Below are 16,737 nucleotides of genomic sequence, written 5' to 3' on the forward strand. Positions count from 1 at the left end.
GAAGTATTAAAATTGAATCATATCTATACTTTCAAATGTTCAGGAAGAGTTAGGTGTGTGTTTATGTAGATATACACACACATATATACTTTAACTTTTCTATATATTTTTAACTTTTCTATATTTTTCTAACTTTTATATACACACACATACAGTAATCCCTCCTTGTCCCCCAGGGATGTGTTCCAAGACCCCCCAGTGGATACCTGTAACAAAGAATAGTACTGAATCCTATATATACTATGCATGAATTTCTTTTTTAAAATAATTATTGAAAATTTTTTTCTAATAGCTCACAGGTGCTACTAAATATGCACAATTTCTTTTTCCTTCTTCACAATTTCATGGATAAGAGATAAGTTCATTACACAGATCTTAGCAACCTCAGCATACATTTTTTTCTTTCCTGATTATGTCAAGAGCTTTCACCTTTTCATGAAAAGGAAGCACTTTATGGCTTCTCTTTTGCATATCCAAATTGCCAGCATCACTACTTTTGTGCTATGAGTCCATTATTAAGTAAAATAAGGGTGGCTTGAATACAAGCACTGTGAGACCATGACAGCTGATCTGATAACGGAGAGGGCTATGAAGTGACTAACTGGCAGGTAGCGTCTACAGTGGGGATATGCTGGACAAAGGGATGACTTACATCCTGGGAGGGATGGCACAAGATTTCATCACGCTCTTCATAATAGCAGTGTGCAATTTAAAACTTACGAATTGTTTATTTCTGGAATTTTCTATGTAATATTTTCAGATCTTGGTGGGCCGAGGTTGATCTTGGGTAAGTGAAGGTGTGGAAAGCAAAACCTCAGATAAGGGAGACTACTGTATACATATATATGTATACAGTACATGTATTCTTTCCTGAGAAGGAAGAGAGAACTGTTTTTGTAACTTTTATTTAATCTGAAATTATGTCCAAAAAATTTTAAAATACCCCTTAAAATAATGCAGACTTAAAACAAATAAGTGGTAGAGAAAGGAAAGCTTACAAAGGCCAGCTGCTAAATGTATGAAGAATGATGGAATTGGAAAATTGCAATTTGGAAACCATCATAATAGATTCAGTGGACAGTCATCAATGTATGCTAAAATCATGGTTGAAGAGTTCAAGGAGTAAGAAAATATTTCATAGTCTCAAAGTATCCGCACTACACACCAACTAGAATAGCTTAAATCAAAAAGATAGGCCAGGTGTGGGGGCTCATGCCTGTAATCCCAGCACTTTGGGAGGCTCAAGCAGGCAAATCGCTTGAGCCTGGGAGTTTGAGACCAGCTTGGACAGCATGGTGAAACCCCATCTGATATATTTTGGCTGTGTCCCTACCCAAATCTCATCTTGAATTGTAACTCCCACAATTCTCACTTGTTGTGGAAGGAACCAGGTGGGAGGTAATTGAATTATGGGGGTGGCTCTTTTCTGCACTGTTCTCCTGGTAGTGAATGAGTCTCACAAGATCTGATGGTTTTAAAATTGGGAGTTTCCCTACACAAGCTTCTTTTTGCCTGCTACCATCCACGTAAGACGTGACTTGCTCCTCTTTGCCTTCCACCATGATTGTGAGGCCTCGCCAGCCACTTGAAATTGTGAGTCCAATTAAACCTCTTTCCTTTGTAAATTGCCCAGTCTCTGGTATGTCTTTATCAGCAGCACGAAAACTGACTAACAGTAAATAAAAAATACAAAAAAATACAAAGATTAGCCAGGGGTGGTGGCGTGTGCCTGTAGTCCCATGTACTTGGGAGGCTGAGATGAGAGAATCACCTTTTCCTGGAAGGTTGAGGCTGCAGTGAGCCCCTGTGATGGCACCACTGCACTCCAGCCTGGGTGACAGAATGAGATCTTGTCTCAAAAAAAAAAAAAAAGGATAGACAATGCCAAGTATTAACAAGGATGTGGATAAACTGGAATCCTCATACATTACTGGTAGGGTTGTAAATTGGTACAACCACTTTGGAAAACAGTTTGTCAGATTCTAAAATAGTTACATATATTTACCATATGTCCCAGCAATTCCACTTCTCTATATCTAGCCAAGAGAAATGAAGACATATGTCCACCCAAAAATTTGTGTATGAATTTTTATCACAGCATTTAATAATAGCACAAAATTGGGAACATTTTACATGTCCATCAGTGAATGGGTAAATAAAATACGGAATATTTATCCAATGGAGTACTACTCAGCAGTTAAAATGAAATTCTGATTCATGTAACTATGGATAAATCTCAAAAATATTATGGTAAGTGAAAAAAGCAAAGCACAGAAGACTATATATTATTTGATTCTATTTATTTGAAATAAGGAAAATAGATCAATGGTTGCCTGGAGCTAAAGGTGAGGATGGAAAGTAACTGCAAACAGGAACGAAAGAACTTTTTGGAGTAATAGGAGTCTTCTGACACTGGATTGTGCTGATGCTTGCACAACATAACATTAAAATTAGTGAATTTTATGGTATGTAAGTTATGCCTTAATATAGCTATTTTTTTATAAAGACACTATATAGCACCTGCAAAATGAGAAACAAATGGATTCTTCACTAAATGATGGTGGGACAACTGGCTACTATCCATATTTAAAAAAAAATTAGTTCCTTACCTCACAGACCACACACAATTCCAACTGGTTTAAAGACCTAAGTTTTTTTCTTAAGAGACAGGGTCTTGCTCTGTTGCTGAGGCTGGAGTGCAGTGCAGTAGGACAATCCTGGGCTCAAGGGATCCTCCTGTTTCAGCCTCCTGAGTAGCTGGGACTACAGGCATGCACCACTACTCCTGGATAATTTATTTTATTATGTGTAGAGACAGAGACTCACTATGTTGCCCAGGCTAGTCTTGAACTCCTGGCCTCAAGAAATCCTCATGCCTCAGACTTACAAAGAGCTGCGATTATAGGCATGAGCCTCTGTGCCCAGCCCTAACGATCTAAGTCCTTTTTTTTTTCTTTTTTTTTTTGAGACAGGGTCTTGCTCTGGTACCCAGGCTGGAATGCAGTGGCAGGAACACAGCTCACTTGCTGCCTCGACCTTCTAGGCTCAAATGATCCTACTGCCTCAGGCCCCCAAGTAGCTGGGACAACAGATGTGTGCCACCATGCCTAATTTTTTCATTTTTTGTAGAGGCAGAGTCTCACCATGTTGCCCAGGCTGGTCTTAAACACGTGGGCTTGAGTGATCTTTCCCCCTCAGCCTTGCAAAGTGTGGGGATTACAGGCATGAACTGCTGCACCCAGCCCTGTGCCCATTTTAAAATCAGATTGTAGAGTTTTTTCCTTATTGTAGCAGCTACTTATATAACCTGGATGCTAATCTTCTATTAGTTATAAATTCTGCAAATATTTATAAGTCCTTAAACTTTATTTTAGTGTCATTTGTTATACATGAGTTTCCAACTTTAAAGTTGTGGGAAAAATCACTTGAGCCTAGAATGTTGAGGCTGCAGTGAGCTGTGATTGTGCCACTGCACTCCAGCCTGAATGACAGAGCCAGACCCTGTCTCAAAAAAGAAAAAACGAGGGGGAGGGGCATGGGGAACAACATAGGAATATGCAGTTTGCTAATGTGGAGATTGTAAAAGTTAATACATGTATGAGAAGAAGCTCTGTGTCACTAGTAAGCATAAGAATGCAACTTAGAATAATGATGTGGCAGAAATTCACAGCCATCAGATTGGCAAAAATTAAGGTATGGTATTAGCACTTATTGGGGTAACCAGCCCCCAATATTTCAACGTAGGTCTTTTTCTATTTTCCCTAAGTGTCGGCCAGTCTGAGAAATAAAGGGAAAGAGTACAAAAAAGAGAAATTTTAAATCTGGGTGTCCAGAGAAGACATCACATGTCGGCAGGTTCCGTGATGCCCCCTGAGCCACAAAACCAGCAAGTTTTTATTATGGATTTCAAAAGGGGAGGGGTGTACGAATAGGGTGTGGGTCACAGAGATCACATGCTTCAAGGGCAATAAAATGTCACAAGGCAAATGGGGGCAGAGCGAGATCACAGGACCAGAATGAAATTAGAATTGCTGATGAAGTTTCATGTCCCACTGGGCACGCATTATCAGTGATAACATCTTATCAGGAGACAGGGTTTGAGAGCAGACAACTGGTCTGACTAAAATTTACTAGGCAAGAATTTCCTAATCCTAATAAGCCTGGGGGCGCTACAGGAAACCGGGGCTTCTTTCATCCCTTATCTACAACCGTATAAGAGAGACACTCCCAGAGTGGCCATTTTAAAGACCTACCCCTGGGAATGCATTCTCTTTCTCAGGGCTGTTCCTTCCTGAGAAAAAGAATTCAGCCATATTTCTCCTATTCGCTTTTGTAAGAAGAGAAATGTGACTCTGTTCTGTCCGGCCCCGCAGGCAGTCAGGCCCAATAGTTATTTCCCTTGTTCCCTGAAAATCACAGCCATTCTGTTCCTTTTGGATGCCCAGATTTCATATTGTCTAAACACACATGCTCTACAAAAATTTGTGCAGATAACGCAATCATCACAGGATTCTGAGGTGACATACATCCTCAGTTTACAAAGATGACGGGATTAAGAAATTAAAGACAGGCATAGGAAATTATAAGAGTATTGATTGGGGAAGTGATAAATGTCCATGAAATCTTCACAATTTATGTTCAGAGATTGCAGCAAAGACAGACATAAGAAATTATAAAAGTATTAATTTGGGGAACTAATAAACGTCCATGAAATCTTCACAATCCATGTTCTTCTGCCGTGGCTTCAGCTGGTCCCTCTGTTCAGGATCCCTGACTTCCCACAACAAGCACTGATGATGACTCTCATAATTGTAATTGGATGTAAATTGGCACAACCACTTTTAAGTACAATGTGGCATTATTTAGTTACATTCATATCTACAATTTGGCAATGTCACATCTAGATATAATCCTAATACAAGAAGATACGTACATCTGTAATCCTAGCTACTCAGGAGGCTGAGGCAGGAGAATCGCTTGAACCCAGGGGGCAGAGGTTGCAGTGCTGAGATTGTGAGAGTGCTGAGATTGTGCCATTGCACTCCAGCCTGGGTGACAGAGCGAGACTCCATCTCAAAAAAAAAAAAAAAAAAAAATGAAGGAGAAGGAGAAGAAGAAGGAGAAGAAGATATGTACAAGGATGTTTACTGCAGCAATGTTCATGATAGCAGAAAAATTATTTTTCAAAATTGTTTTGGCTATTCTGGATCCTGACATCATTTGGGCCTCTGCCTCCCTGTGGCAGGAGGAAAACAAAGTAATAGTGGTGGGAAAGGAAGGTGTGCTGGAAAATGCCGCTGGCAATTCAGTGAACTTCAGGTGGGAACATTTCAAAGCGTAGATTTGGAGGAAGTAAGGGTTTAGGGTATGAAAGTTTTGTGAACTAGTAAAACTTTCATATGGATTAGCATTAATCAGAAAATTGGACTAGATATTCCCCAGGTCCCCTTCAGACCCGAATATTCTGTGGTTCTTACATATTTAAGCTTTACCAAGTGACTTTGCATACTCTAAGTAACTATGTAACAAACTCAAGAAGTAGAATAGTGGATTCACGTTATCTCATTTAACTTCTGGAGGAGTGCTTCATGCAAAGAATAATATAAACTGGTGGTGAGTAGTTAGTGTTCTTATCTCATATCCAGATCTTCATAGAAGTAATTCTGATACCTACATTTTCTAATTCCTAGAGACAGAGTAATGTAGTAGTTAAAAACTTGGACTCTGGAGTCAAACTGCATTGTTTTAAACCTGGCTTCTCTACTTGCTAGCTTCATAACCTTGGCAAGTTACTTATCCTCTCTGTAAATTGGGAATAATAAATAACAGTAGTTATCTCCTAGGTCTTAAGGATTAAGAATGAACTTAAGTAAAGCACTAAAAACAACATCAATAATGAAAACAATGTAAATCACATAGTACGGACTGGTAAGTGTTAATTATTATTAACAGAATGGCTTCAGTCCTAAGAGGAACAAATGACTCTTGGTGCTTTCAAAAAGGTGAGAGGCCAAGTTATCTTTAAGCTTTTCAAAAGGAAGGAGGAATTTTTTTTTCCTTTTTTTTTTTTTTTGAGATGGAGTCTTGCTCTGTTGCCCAGGACGGAGTGTGGTGGCATGATGTTGGCTCACTGCAACCTCCGCCTCCTGGGTTCAAGTGATTCCCCTGCCTCAGCCCCCCGCGTAGCTGGGACTACAGGCACGTGCCACCACACCTGGCTAATTTTGTGTATTTTTAGTAGAGACGGGTAGTAGTAGTAGTAGTAGCCAGGATGATCTTGATCTCCTGACCTCGTGATCCACCCACCTTGGTCTCCCAAAGTGCTGGGATTATGGGTGTGAGCCACCGCGCCTGGCCAGGAGGAATTTTTTTTTTTTAAGAAACCTTTTTCTCCCTACCACCTTTCATTTGCTAGCTTTCCCTCTGAATTCAGAAGTTCTTAACTGGAAGGTGTAGAAGCCTCTGCCTTAGGTGTAGGTGCCTCTGCCTTAGCTGAGGCAATGTATTTCCTTACTACAATGTTTATGACCTGTCATCATCACCAACTGCTGCACTTTTTTCAGGTTGGACGGCAATTAGAAGCTGAGCAGGCCTACAAGTACATGATCAAGGTATGACACAGATGCCTCTGTCATTTGCCTGCCCCATGTTGAGGGTGGGAAATTAGGAGGGAGGTACTGGCTTAATTCAGGACTTTCATAATGTGAATATTTTTCTAGAGGCTTTTCTTACCATCTTTGCCATTATCGTGGGGCTGCTGGGTTTGTAATAACAACCTACATATTACCATAGGTGATCTTTCTTCCAACTCTTTAGAGAGAATATATAATAGTTAACAGAAAGATAGCCTGGGAGTCAGTCATCCTGAATTATGATTCTGGTTTTGCCATTAACTTACTGTGTTAATAATATTGTGGGCTTCCTTTTCCTCTTGTAATATGTAGTGGTTGGTCTAGTCTAGGGATCAGCAAACATTTTCTGTAAAGGGCAAAATAGGAAATTTTGGGGGATTTGTAGGCCAAACAGTCTGTTGCAACTACTAAACTCTGCACTTGTAGTACAAAAGCAGCTATAGATAATACATAAGTGAATGGCTGTGTTCCAGTACAATTTTACTTACAAAAAAAAAACATGTAGTGGCCAGGCACGGTGGCTCATGTGTGTAATCCCAGCACTTTGGGAGGCTGAGGTGGGTAGATCACAAGGTCAGGAGATGGAGACCATCCTGGCTAACACGGTGAAACCCCGTCTCTACTAAAAATACAAAAAAATTAGCCGAGCGTCTTGGTGGGCGCCTGTGGTCCCAGCTACTCTGGAGGCTGAGGCTCTGTCTCAAAAACAAACAAACAAACAAACAAAAACAGGCGGTGAGCTGGATTGGCTCATGAACAACCCCTGGTCTGTTCTATCAGTTACATATACATATATATTTTGAGACAGAGTCTTGCACTGTTGCCCAGGCTGGAGTGCAGTAGCACGATCTCAGCTCACTGCAACCTCCACCTCCTGGTTCAAGCGATTCTTGTGCCTCAGCCTCCCAAGTAGCTGGGATTACAGGTATGTGCTACCATGCCCAGCTAAATTTTTTTTTTTTTTGAGAGGGAGTCTCGCTCTGTCTCCCAGGCTGGAGTCCAGTGGCGCAATCTCCACTTACTGCAAGCTCCGCCTCCCGGGTTCAGGCCATTCTCCTGCCTCAGCCTCCTGAGTAGCTGGGACTACAGGCGCCTGCCACTGCACCCAGCTAATTTTTTGTATTTTTAGTAGATGGGGTTTCACCATGTTAGCCAGGATGGTCTTGATCTCCTGACCTTGTGATCCCCCCTCCTCGGCCTCCCAAAGTACTGGGATTATAAGCGTGAGCCACCACGCCTGGCCAAATTTTTGTATTTTTCATAGAGACAGGGTTTTGCTATGTTGGCCAGGCTGGTCTCAAACTCCTGGTCTCAAGTGATCCGCCCACTTCAGCCTCCCAAACTGTTGGAATTACAGGTGGAAGCCACCATGCCTGGCCTGTTCTAATAGTTATGAATTGCAAGTAACTTGACTTGAAAGACAGTGGTTTAAACAAATTAGTTTTTTCTCATCTAATGAAAAGTCCAGGGCTCGTACCGCAGCTCCACAATGTCATCAAGGACCCAAAATCTATCTTTGTGCTCCACCAATTGTAGCATGCAGTTTCTATCCCTCATAGTTGCAAGACAGCCAGCGTAGCTTACTATCATATCCATGTTTCAGGCAAGACAAAGAACAATAAGGGGAAAAGGAAAAAGGGGCCATGCCACTTCACTTCCCTTTAAAGGACTTTCCCTAAATAAAGGGCTTCTCCAGGTGTCCTACCCAATGACTTTAGTTTACATTTCATTGGGCCACAATTGGTCATGACTACCTCTAGCTGCATGGGAAGCAGGAAAATGTGGCTTTTTAGCTGATTGCATTGCTGCCTTGAAAAGAAATTAAGATTTTGTTAGTAAGAAAAAATAGGTATTCTGTAGGCTCCTAGATGTCTCTACTACATATCTAGATTCTAAAACTAAAACCAGATCTAATATAAGCCTATGATTTCTGTCTCTGATTCCCTGATATCACTTGCCAGATGGGAATACTATGCATTAGCCAAGAGATGCTGGTAATAATGTGAACACTTTTTAAAAATAAAAAAAGTAAACTTTAATGAAGTTATCTTACAAAAAAATGTACAAATCATGACCGTGCATAGTGCTTGATGAATTTTCACAAAGTAAACATATCTACGTAACCAGGACAAGGTTCTAAGGTCTTCTACTGGAGTTTTCATGAAGTAGGGAATATAGGAAGAGCCAATTCCATCCCAGGGAACTATGTTCTTTAGCTGTAGCCCCACAAAAGAGGGGTCTTCAAAGCCACATAAAATATATCACGTATGACATATATCTTTCCCTTTCTTCCTCTTTCATGTAGCTGAAATTGAAAGATGAGGCTCTGCTTGCAGAGATCCACACACTACAGGAAACAATTGGCTTTGGAAATCCATCTTTCTGATACCCCTCCAGCTGAAGAATTTTCTGTATGGGACTCTGAGTTCCTTTCCTTCCCAGAGAGTTTTACCGTATGAAGCCTGGAGGTGGAGAACGAAAGAATCTTCACTATAAACAGAGACCCATTCATTTATTTCCATTGGCTGTGTTACTGGTTGACGAGAAACTGGGTCACAATAAAAAATGGAGATATGAAACTCAAAATTCATCAGTGTGGTTCTGGAGTTAACGTATACTGAGTTATATGTAGGTATTTAGTTATATAAATAACTATAGTGTACTTGCTATAATAATTATATGGCATATATATACATATAATAAAATTAAAGTATAGTGGGGTGATTGTTAGGGTTTCTGATGAAAGCTTATTGGATCACTCCTGGAGGAAGTCAGGTGCTAAGGTCTCTGGACAGGTTCAGTTAACTGAAATACAGGAATTAAGGCGTCATTTTCAAAGGTGGCCCTGGAGGAAGACTGCTATGCTGGGTCACTGTATTAGGGCAAAGAGCATGTTAGCCCTTTGGAACTAACAGTAAACGAAAAAGCTGAACAGAGAGGTCTTTGCTGAACGTGGAGCTATTGACACCTTCTCACCAAACACAGGCATCTTCATGGATCTAAACCACTAGGGCTCCAAGGAGACACCGTTACCCTCATCACCGAGCCCATATGCTAGGGCTACAGATGGAAAAAAAAAAAAAAATCATACTTCACCTCTGCCCTGGATCACAGCACGGCAAAAGCAGGAATAACCCCTCCCCCTTTTTTTTAAGGTGTGACTGCCTCGATAGGGGTGGGACGACAACAGGAGGAAAGGTGAGAGGTAAATTAATTTTAGTTAACGAGAAGGATAAAGTAAACTCTAGTCGCTTACAATCCTTCTCCTAGTCTCGGCCCTGACACCACCTCCTCTGTGAAGTCTTCCTCAGCAAGCACTAGGTTTGCCTTCTCTGCTTGCTGTCCTTGCACTGAGTACTACTGATCGCCCTAGTTTCTCTGCTGTCACCTCACGGTCTCCCCAGCGGACTGTGAGCTCCACCAGGAAAGAACAGCGCCCTTTAGTATTTGCGTTCTCAGCGTTGCGCCTCGGCACCAACGCTTGCAAGATGGCTGGCTCTTGTAGCACTTCTCTGGGCGCGCCTTGGATTCGCGTAAAACTTCCGACTCCAGCAGGGACTCACAAGCCTGAGAGGGATCGCACCGCCACTCCCACAAGACATCACGAGAAACGCCTCTTTTGCAGCAGTTTAAGGTACGTTAAGGGTCACCGTGTTGCATTGTGGGAAGTATAGGGCGGCAAGCGGAAGAGGCGCGGCGAGCGGATCATCCGCTTCCGGAGTCGAGGTTTTCGGGCTTGGACAGGTTGGCGTTACGGCCTGCAGCTTCTTTTCTGTGTTTGTCCTCTTCCCTGCCAAGGCCGTAGAGCTGGTGCGTGCGGGTAGCGGGGCGCTCCGAGGAGCCGCACGCCGGCGGCACCATGGTGCACCTCAGTGAGTCATCGGGCCCCCGCGAGACGTTCCGGGCAGTCACGGGGCTCGGGAGTTCGGGGCCGGGTGGGGAGTCCAGGCGCGATGGAGGCAACCCGAACCCGAAGCAGCCACACTGCCTTACATTTGATCCTTCTCAGTTTTTTCCCCACTTAATCACCGCTGAAAAATTTCCACCCCATTGAAGCAGCTGAGGCTCCGACAAGGTCACAGAGCCTAGTGAATGGCAAGCCCATGCGGAGAGGGTTTGGGTATGAGGAGGAGGTCATTGCTGGGTGGAGTGGCCCTCTAGGAGGGGTTTCACAAAGAAGAATAGCATCTAAACTGGATTGACAGGAATGGATTGGAAGTGAGACATTTCAGTGGGAAAAGGGAATTGTGCCGTCTGTGTCATTTTGTCCTTTTTGTGCTGTTTTTTGTGTCCTAACCAGCTACTTTTCTACAGCTACTCTCCTCTGCAAGGCCTATCGTGGGGGCCACTTAACCATCCGCCTTGCCCTGGGTGGCTGCACCAACCGGCCCTTCTACCGCATTGTGGCTGCTCACAACAAGTGTCCCAGGGATGGCCGTTTCGTAGAGCAGCTGGGCTCCTATGATCCATTGCCCAACAGTCATGGAGAAAAACTCGTTGCCCTCAACCTAGACAGGATCCGTCATTGGATTGGCTGCGGGGCCCATCTCTCTAAGCCTATGGAAAAGCTTCTGGGTAACTCAGCTCTGGTCTTACTTTATTGAGGAGATTTTAAACTGAAGTCAGCTCCAGGACAGTAGGTGTAAGAATGATTTTCGGCTGGGCACGGTGGCTCACGCCTGTAATCTCAGCGCTTTGGGAGGCCGAGGCGGGCGGATCACCTGCGGTCAAGAGTTTGAGACCAGAGTGGCCAACATGGTGAAACCCTGTCTCTACTAAAAATAAAAAAAAATTAGCTGGGCGTGGTGGCACGCACCTGTAGTCTCAGCTACTGGGGAGGCTGAGGCAGGAGAATCGCCAAGATTGTGTCACTGCACTCCAGTCTGGGCAACAGAGGGAGATTCCATCTCAAAGAAAAAAAAAAAAGAATTATTTTCATTCCCTCTAGGCTGTTCGGGACTGAAGTGGGAGCTGAAGTTGTGATCTAACTGGCATTTTGAATCTGGAGGCCCCTTTTGTGGACTCCTTTGTAAGACTTTGGGTGACCGGTATTTTATGCTAAAAATGGGAATAGTATGTTTTGAATGGCCATCTGTGAGTTTACGTTTTTTAAAGTAAGGGGAATATTGTTAGGGAAGTAGACATCCACTGTCTCCTTGCAGGGGAGAAGTAGTACAGAGTTTGGCAAGTGAGGAGCATGGTTTGCATCCATGCACTGGGTCAGATCTCAGACCTCAGTTCTGTGAGACAGAGTTCCTAGGGAAGCTTTGGCTTATACTGTGTTATAATAAGTGAAAAATCTGTTACTTTTAGGTCTTGCTGGCTTTTTCCCTCTGCATCCTATGATGATCACAAATGCTGAGAGACTGCGAAGGAAACGGGCACGTGAAGTCCTGTTAGCTTCTCAGAAAACAGATGCAGAAGCTACAGATACAGAGGCTACAGAAACATAAATGAGCTGACTTTAGTGAGCATAGCAGTGGGAACAAGGTCAAGGTCCTCTTGAAACACTCTGCAGAGATCTTAATTTTGTTAGATTTGGAGTTCAATAAATGGAGTATCCTGAGTTGCCCTTGTCCTTCTGGCCTGGCCTGCACAGGGCCCAGGGAGAGATCTGTTCTTGTGTGACTTAGAGCTGGGTGTGGGTACTAATTAGCTTTTTTGGACTTTGTCTTGGGATAGACAGTGGCTATGGGAGGATTGGACTTTTGAGTTGGGCTCTGGGTCTCTTGGACAACTTTACAATTTACTGGCTTCCAAGACTTCCTGCTTCAAAACCCCCAGCCAGACTATTCATGGCCCATTCAAATCTTCATGTTCATCCCACAAGTGCAAGAAGAGTTACCTTTCTTATTGATTTTGGAATTGGAGGTTTATATTGTCTTGCTTAATGCATATTCTTTTTTTTTTTTTTTTTTTTTTTTTGAGACGGAGTCCTGCTCTGTTGCCAGGCTGGAGTGCAGTGGTGCAATCTCAGCTCACTGCAATCTCTACCTCCTGGGTTCAAGTGATTCTCCTGCCTCAGCCTCCTGAGTAGCTAGGGAGCTACAGGCAGGCGTGCACCACCACACCCAGCTAATTTTTTTTTTTTTTTGAGAGGAGTCTCGCTCTGTCGCCCAGGCTTGAGTGCAGTGGTGCGATCTCGGCTCACTGCAAGCTCCGCCTCCTGCGTTCATGCCGTTCCCCTGCCTCAGCCTCCCGAGTAGTCCCAGGAGTAGCTGGGACTACAGGTGCCCGCCACCACACCCAGCTAATTTTTTTGTATTTTTAGTAGAGATGGCGTTTCACCATGTTATCCAGGATGGTCTTGATCTCCTGACCTCATGATCCACCCACCTTGGCCTCCCAAAGTGCTGGGATTATAGGCATGAGCCACCACCCGGGCAAATTTTTTATTTTTAGTAGAGATGGGGTTTCACCATGTTGGCCAGGATGGTCTCAATCTCCTGCCTGACCTTGTGATCCGCCCACCTCAGCCTCCCAAAGTGCTGGGATTACTGACGTGAGCCACCACTCCCGGCCTTAATGCATATTCTTAAATATACAAAGGTAGATTTATTACGAAAATTGCTTTGGGGCTCTAATGACCTACCTTTTAAGAATGAGAAACTGCTGGGCTTAAGGGAATTCAGAATGAATCAAGATTGAACCATTCAAATGTGGCTGTGATTTCTGCATATATCATAGATGGGATCCTTCTGAGAATACTGGAATAGGGAATTAGGACACCAAGCCAATTCAGCTGTGAACCTTATTCTTGTACTTTTCTTGCTGGTAATTTTATGGAGCAGGTTAAGAAAGCTGCTCTGTGTTAGGATAAACTATACCAATAATGTTGACAACCTGTGATGAGTGTTGCATTTTACTTCTTGTATCTTTTCCTTCCTACCTTGATGCCAGTAATTTATAAGGGATCTTTATAGTTTGAATGTATTTGAATAACTTCAGTTTACTTTAGCTCTACTTTTTTATTTGACTCACAACAATTCTTAGGTCTCAAGTATTCCCATGTGTTTTAAAAGCCTGAAGTCAGTGAGATGAAATTCAACATCAAGAATTTCAAGTAACTTGTAAGGAAAAATAATATAAAGATACCATTGGGGCAGTGGCTCACACCTGTAATCTCAGCACTTTGGGAGGCTGAGGTGGAAGGATCACTTAAAGCCAGAGTTTGAGACCAGCCTGTGCAACACAGCAAGACCGCGTCTCTACAAAATCTTAAAAAATTAGCTGGGCGTGCTGGTGCTCACCCATAGTTCCAGCTACTCGGGAAGCTGAGGCAGTAAGATCACTTCAGCCCAGGAGGCCGATCCTGCAGTGAACTGTGATTGTTCCACTACAGTCCAACCTGGGTGACAGAGAAAAGAAAAAGAAAACATTACATAATTTGGCTAGAGCACAATAATTTGATTTTCTGGTTTTTGAAAATTTGAGTTGCAATAAAAGGATATTTCAATGTGTGATTTCAATTTTCAGTAGCAAATGTATATACAGAAAAACGTTAAAATGGATGTATTTGAGTACCTTAAAAATGAGAAACTGGAAGAAAGATAATACTGTAAAGCATCTACATATATCCTAGCCCTTTTGTGTACAAAGTTATTTGTGACGATTGTAAGGTATTATGAAGGCAGGTAGGATTATCTCCGTTTTGCAGATAGGGAAGCTGAGGCCTAGAGGTGGAAACTTGCCCAGTGATGTAAGATTCATACCGCGGTTATGCCCTCCTGGAAAGCCCTTCCCAACATACTATGTTGTCCATAGAGGGAAAAATGAGCAAAGACAGATGACTTAACTCTGGTATGTGACTAAGATATAGGAAATTTATAGAGGAGGTTCTATCAATGTGCCGACTTACTCTGTGTTTTATGTTCTGAGAACGATTACCAGCCATCTCAAATTCTGTGGTTGTCAAAGCTCCGCCAGGGTTGTTGCTGGTTGGCCCCCACTTGCTTTGAGACTTTGATGCCAGGGCAGGTTGAGAGGAACTGACTTCAGCTGAATTTGATCTTGGATCTGGGAAAGAGAAATGCTTTGAAAATCATGGCAACTCTGGGAGGTTTAAAAGATATTAATGTATCCTGGAGAGTTTGAGGCTTTGCAGAAACTTATTGGCAGAGCAGAATGATTCTGAAAAATGCTACATCAGTGAGGGGATAAAATAATTGATAAGGTATTTTCTGCCAACTCGGGTATTCACTTAGCATTGTTTATCCTTTAAGATATGTATACACATACTTCCTCTGTGAGTTTATCCTACTTCCAAAGTTTTATCCCCAGCCTCAGCCTTGCTTTGGGTCTCCAGGCCCAAGTTTCTCACATCTCTTGGATGATTGCTCCAGCCCACTCTGCTGCCACCTGGGATCCAACATGTTCAAACCCAGCTGTGAACTTCACAGAGTATTGAAAGAGCCTTTGCTTCAGCAGTTTATGTTATTAAGACGGAGGCTTGGGTCATGTTATCTCTCTCCACCAATGTGTAAGTTGAAAGTCCTGTTAGGTAAAAGTTTTTGGAAGACCAGTGTTTTGTGCTTTTTGGGTTTCAGTATAGGGTTTTTTCCTGCAGGGCTAGAGGGAAAGTACCCCAGCATTTCCAATCAGTGGGGTGCAAAATTATTTGGGTCTACAGCTTTACCTATTCCTTTCAGGAACATTTTTGAAAAAACACATCTTAAACCATGTGCAACTGCTGAATGCTGATGTTTGGCCGTTTTCTACTTAAAAAAAATAGGCCAGCAGTTTGTAAATTCAAGCTAATATATGAACTTTTTGAAAAAGTTGTTCTGGGACACTAAAAGGTAAGACGAACGCCAGATTTCCAGAGCAAGGGGAGAAGAAACCCGAGCAACATCACTTCCCTGAAAACCTAGCTCCTGCGCGCGGCCGGAGACTGTGATTCCATACGCCGATGTTACTTACCCGGGCCCGCGCCTGCCTCGCCACACCTCGTTTTGCGGCCGCCGTAAAGCGCAGATGCGCGGCGTGGCCACGCCCCTTCAGTGCTTGTGACGCAGGCGCCCTGGGCCTTTTGGGCGGGAAAAAGAAGTAGTCCTGGGTTGTACCCGGCGCGGCTGGGAGCAGCTGATTCCTCCGGGGCCGTATACCCGCCCGGCATGGGGCTGCTGGACCTTTGCGAGGAAGTGTTCGGCACTGCCGACCTTTACCGGGTGCTGGGCGTGCGACGCGAGGCCTCCGACGGTGAGGTCCGACGAGGCTACCACAAGGTGTCCCTACAGGTACACCCGGACCGGGTGGGCGAGGGCGACAAGGAGGACGCTACCCGCCGCTTCCAGGTATGCAGGGTCCCGCCCTGAGGCCGACCGGCTGCGCGGGCCTCCCCAGCCTTTTGGCCACCGGGCCCCGCCCCGGGGGAGCGCGCTGAGCTCCGCTTGGCGCCTTCTGATCTTTATTTCTCGCGCTGCGGTTTCGGTGGGAGGAGCAGGGGTGATTTACGGATACTCTGTGCCCTCAGATCTTGGGAAAAGTCTATTCCGTTCTCAGTGACAGAGAACAGAGAGCAGTGTACGATGAGCAGGGAACAGTGGACGAGGACTCTCCTGTGCTCACCCAAGACCAAGACTGGGAGGCGTATTGGCGGCTACTCTTTAAAAAGGTAAAGGACTCTGGAGGTTTCTTTGTGACAACATCATTCAATCAATAAACCTTTATTGATTGCCTCTAAGATCTTGTATTTTGTGTTAATTTTGTAGGAATTAGGAATTTTGAGTTTGGCCTTGAAATATAAATACACGCACACTTACTGAAACGGGCTTTAAATTTCCTGTTAATGTGATTGTTGCACTGAAAAGGGCTGATTTATTTTTTTTGCAGGATGCGGTTTATTTTACATATCCAAATGTAAGCCCTTCCTGATTCCGGATCACCTCTCACCCTTGGAAACTTCACTTAAATTTCCCTTCCCTGGTCCCTGTTTAGCAGTTATGAAGATTGGATTTAAAAAGGAGGACTCCGGAGAAGCTTAGGCATAGAAAATCTGGTTCAATAATTTCAACTCAAGCAACTGTTGTAGTGCAGCAATTAAACACCTAACTCTAGTTTTACTAATGTACGTTTTATTTAAAGTAAAATTCCCAAACTTAAGGCA

At 43.5% G+C, this 16,737-nt stretch overlaps 4 protein-coding genes and 1 long non-coding RNA gene across 10 annotated transcripts in view; 3 read left to right on the plus strand and 2 right to left on the minus strand.

Annotated features, from left to right (window-relative positions):
* The window catches only part of LOC134736379 (cilia- and flagella-associated protein 70-like), a 25,515-nt gene extending 16,293 nt beyond the window's left edge, over positions 1–9,222 (plus strand). Inside the window, exons 6-7 of the mRNA XM_063637631.1 lie at positions 6,564–6,611; positions 8,938–9,222. Coding sequence (XP_063493701.1) covers positions 6,564–6,611; positions 8,938–9,018 — 129 coding nt within the window. The 3' untranslated portion in view covers positions 9,019–9,222. The remainder of the gene's footprint in view (positions 1–6,563; positions 6,612–8,937) is intronic.
* On the minus strand, positions 8,631–10,312 carry LOC134736382 (uncharacterized). Its single transcript, XR_010120376.1, has 2 exons — positions 9,889–10,312; positions 8,631–9,094 (listed from the first exon to the last, which is right to left on the minus strand). It is a non-coding gene; the product is annotated as an uncharacterized lncRNA (long non-coding RNA).
* On the plus strand, positions 10,276–14,101 carry MRPS16 (mitochondrial ribosomal protein S16). Of its 3 annotated transcripts, none has more exons than XM_055275832.2 (3): positions 10,276–10,504; positions 10,947–11,207; positions 11,946–14,101. In XM_055275832.2, exons 1-3 carry the CDS (start codon positions 10,492–10,494, stop codon positions 12,083–12,085), a joined length of 414 nt encoding a protein of 137 aa, XP_055131807.1. In that variant the 5' UTR covers positions 10,276–10,491; the 3' UTR covers positions 12,086–14,101. The 3 variants fall into 3 exon arrangements, with proteins under 3 accessions (XP_055131807.1, XP_055131808.1, XP_055131806.1); XM_055275833.2 differs by having other exon boundaries at positions 10,308–10,504; positions 13,626–14,101; XM_055275831.2 differs by lacking the exon at positions 10,276–10,504 and adding an exon at positions 10,710–10,752.
* LOC129481034 (putative uncharacterized protein DNAJC9-AS1) lies at positions 12,530–15,747 on the minus strand. 2 transcript variants are annotated; one of them, XM_063637632.1, is made up of 3 exons: positions 15,552–15,747; positions 14,491–14,648; positions 12,530–13,980 (listed from the first exon to the last, which is right to left on the minus strand). In XM_063637632.1, the coding sequence occupies exons 1-3, from the start codon at positions 15,745–15,747 to the stop codon at positions 13,969–13,971; spliced, it is 366 nt and encodes a 121-aa protein (XP_063493702.1). In that variant the 3' UTR covers positions 12,530–13,968. The 2 variants fall into 2 exon arrangements, with proteins under 2 accessions (XP_063493702.1, XP_055131805.1); XM_055275830.2 differs by having other exon boundaries at positions 12,530–14,648.
* Positions 15,281–16,737, plus strand: part of DNAJC9 (DnaJ heat shock protein family (Hsp40) member C9) — a 30,762-nt gene continuing 29,305 nt past the window's right edge. The window contains exons 1-3 of one of the 3 annotated variants that reach the window (XM_063637619.1): positions 15,281–15,430; positions 15,869–15,925; positions 16,134–16,245. In XM_063637619.1, the coding sequence (XP_063493689.1) occupies positions 15,393–15,430; positions 15,869–15,925; positions 16,134–16,245 (207 nt within the window). In that variant the 5' untranslated portion in view covers positions 15,281–15,392. Of the gene's footprint in view, positions 15,431–15,607; positions 15,926–16,104; positions 16,246–16,737 lie in introns of those variants that run through there. The other 2 variants (XM_055275825.2, XR_010120361.1) reach the window with 2 other exon arrangements.

The sequence above is a fragment of the Symphalangus syndactylus genome, chromosome 4, assembly GCF_028878055.3.
Source record: "Symphalangus syndactylus isolate Jambi chromosome 4, NHGRI_mSymSyn1-v2.1_pri, whole genome shotgun sequence".
In the NCBI taxonomy this organism is placed as follows: domain Eukaryota; kingdom Metazoa; phylum Chordata; class Mammalia; order Primates; family Hylobatidae; genus Symphalangus; species Symphalangus syndactylus.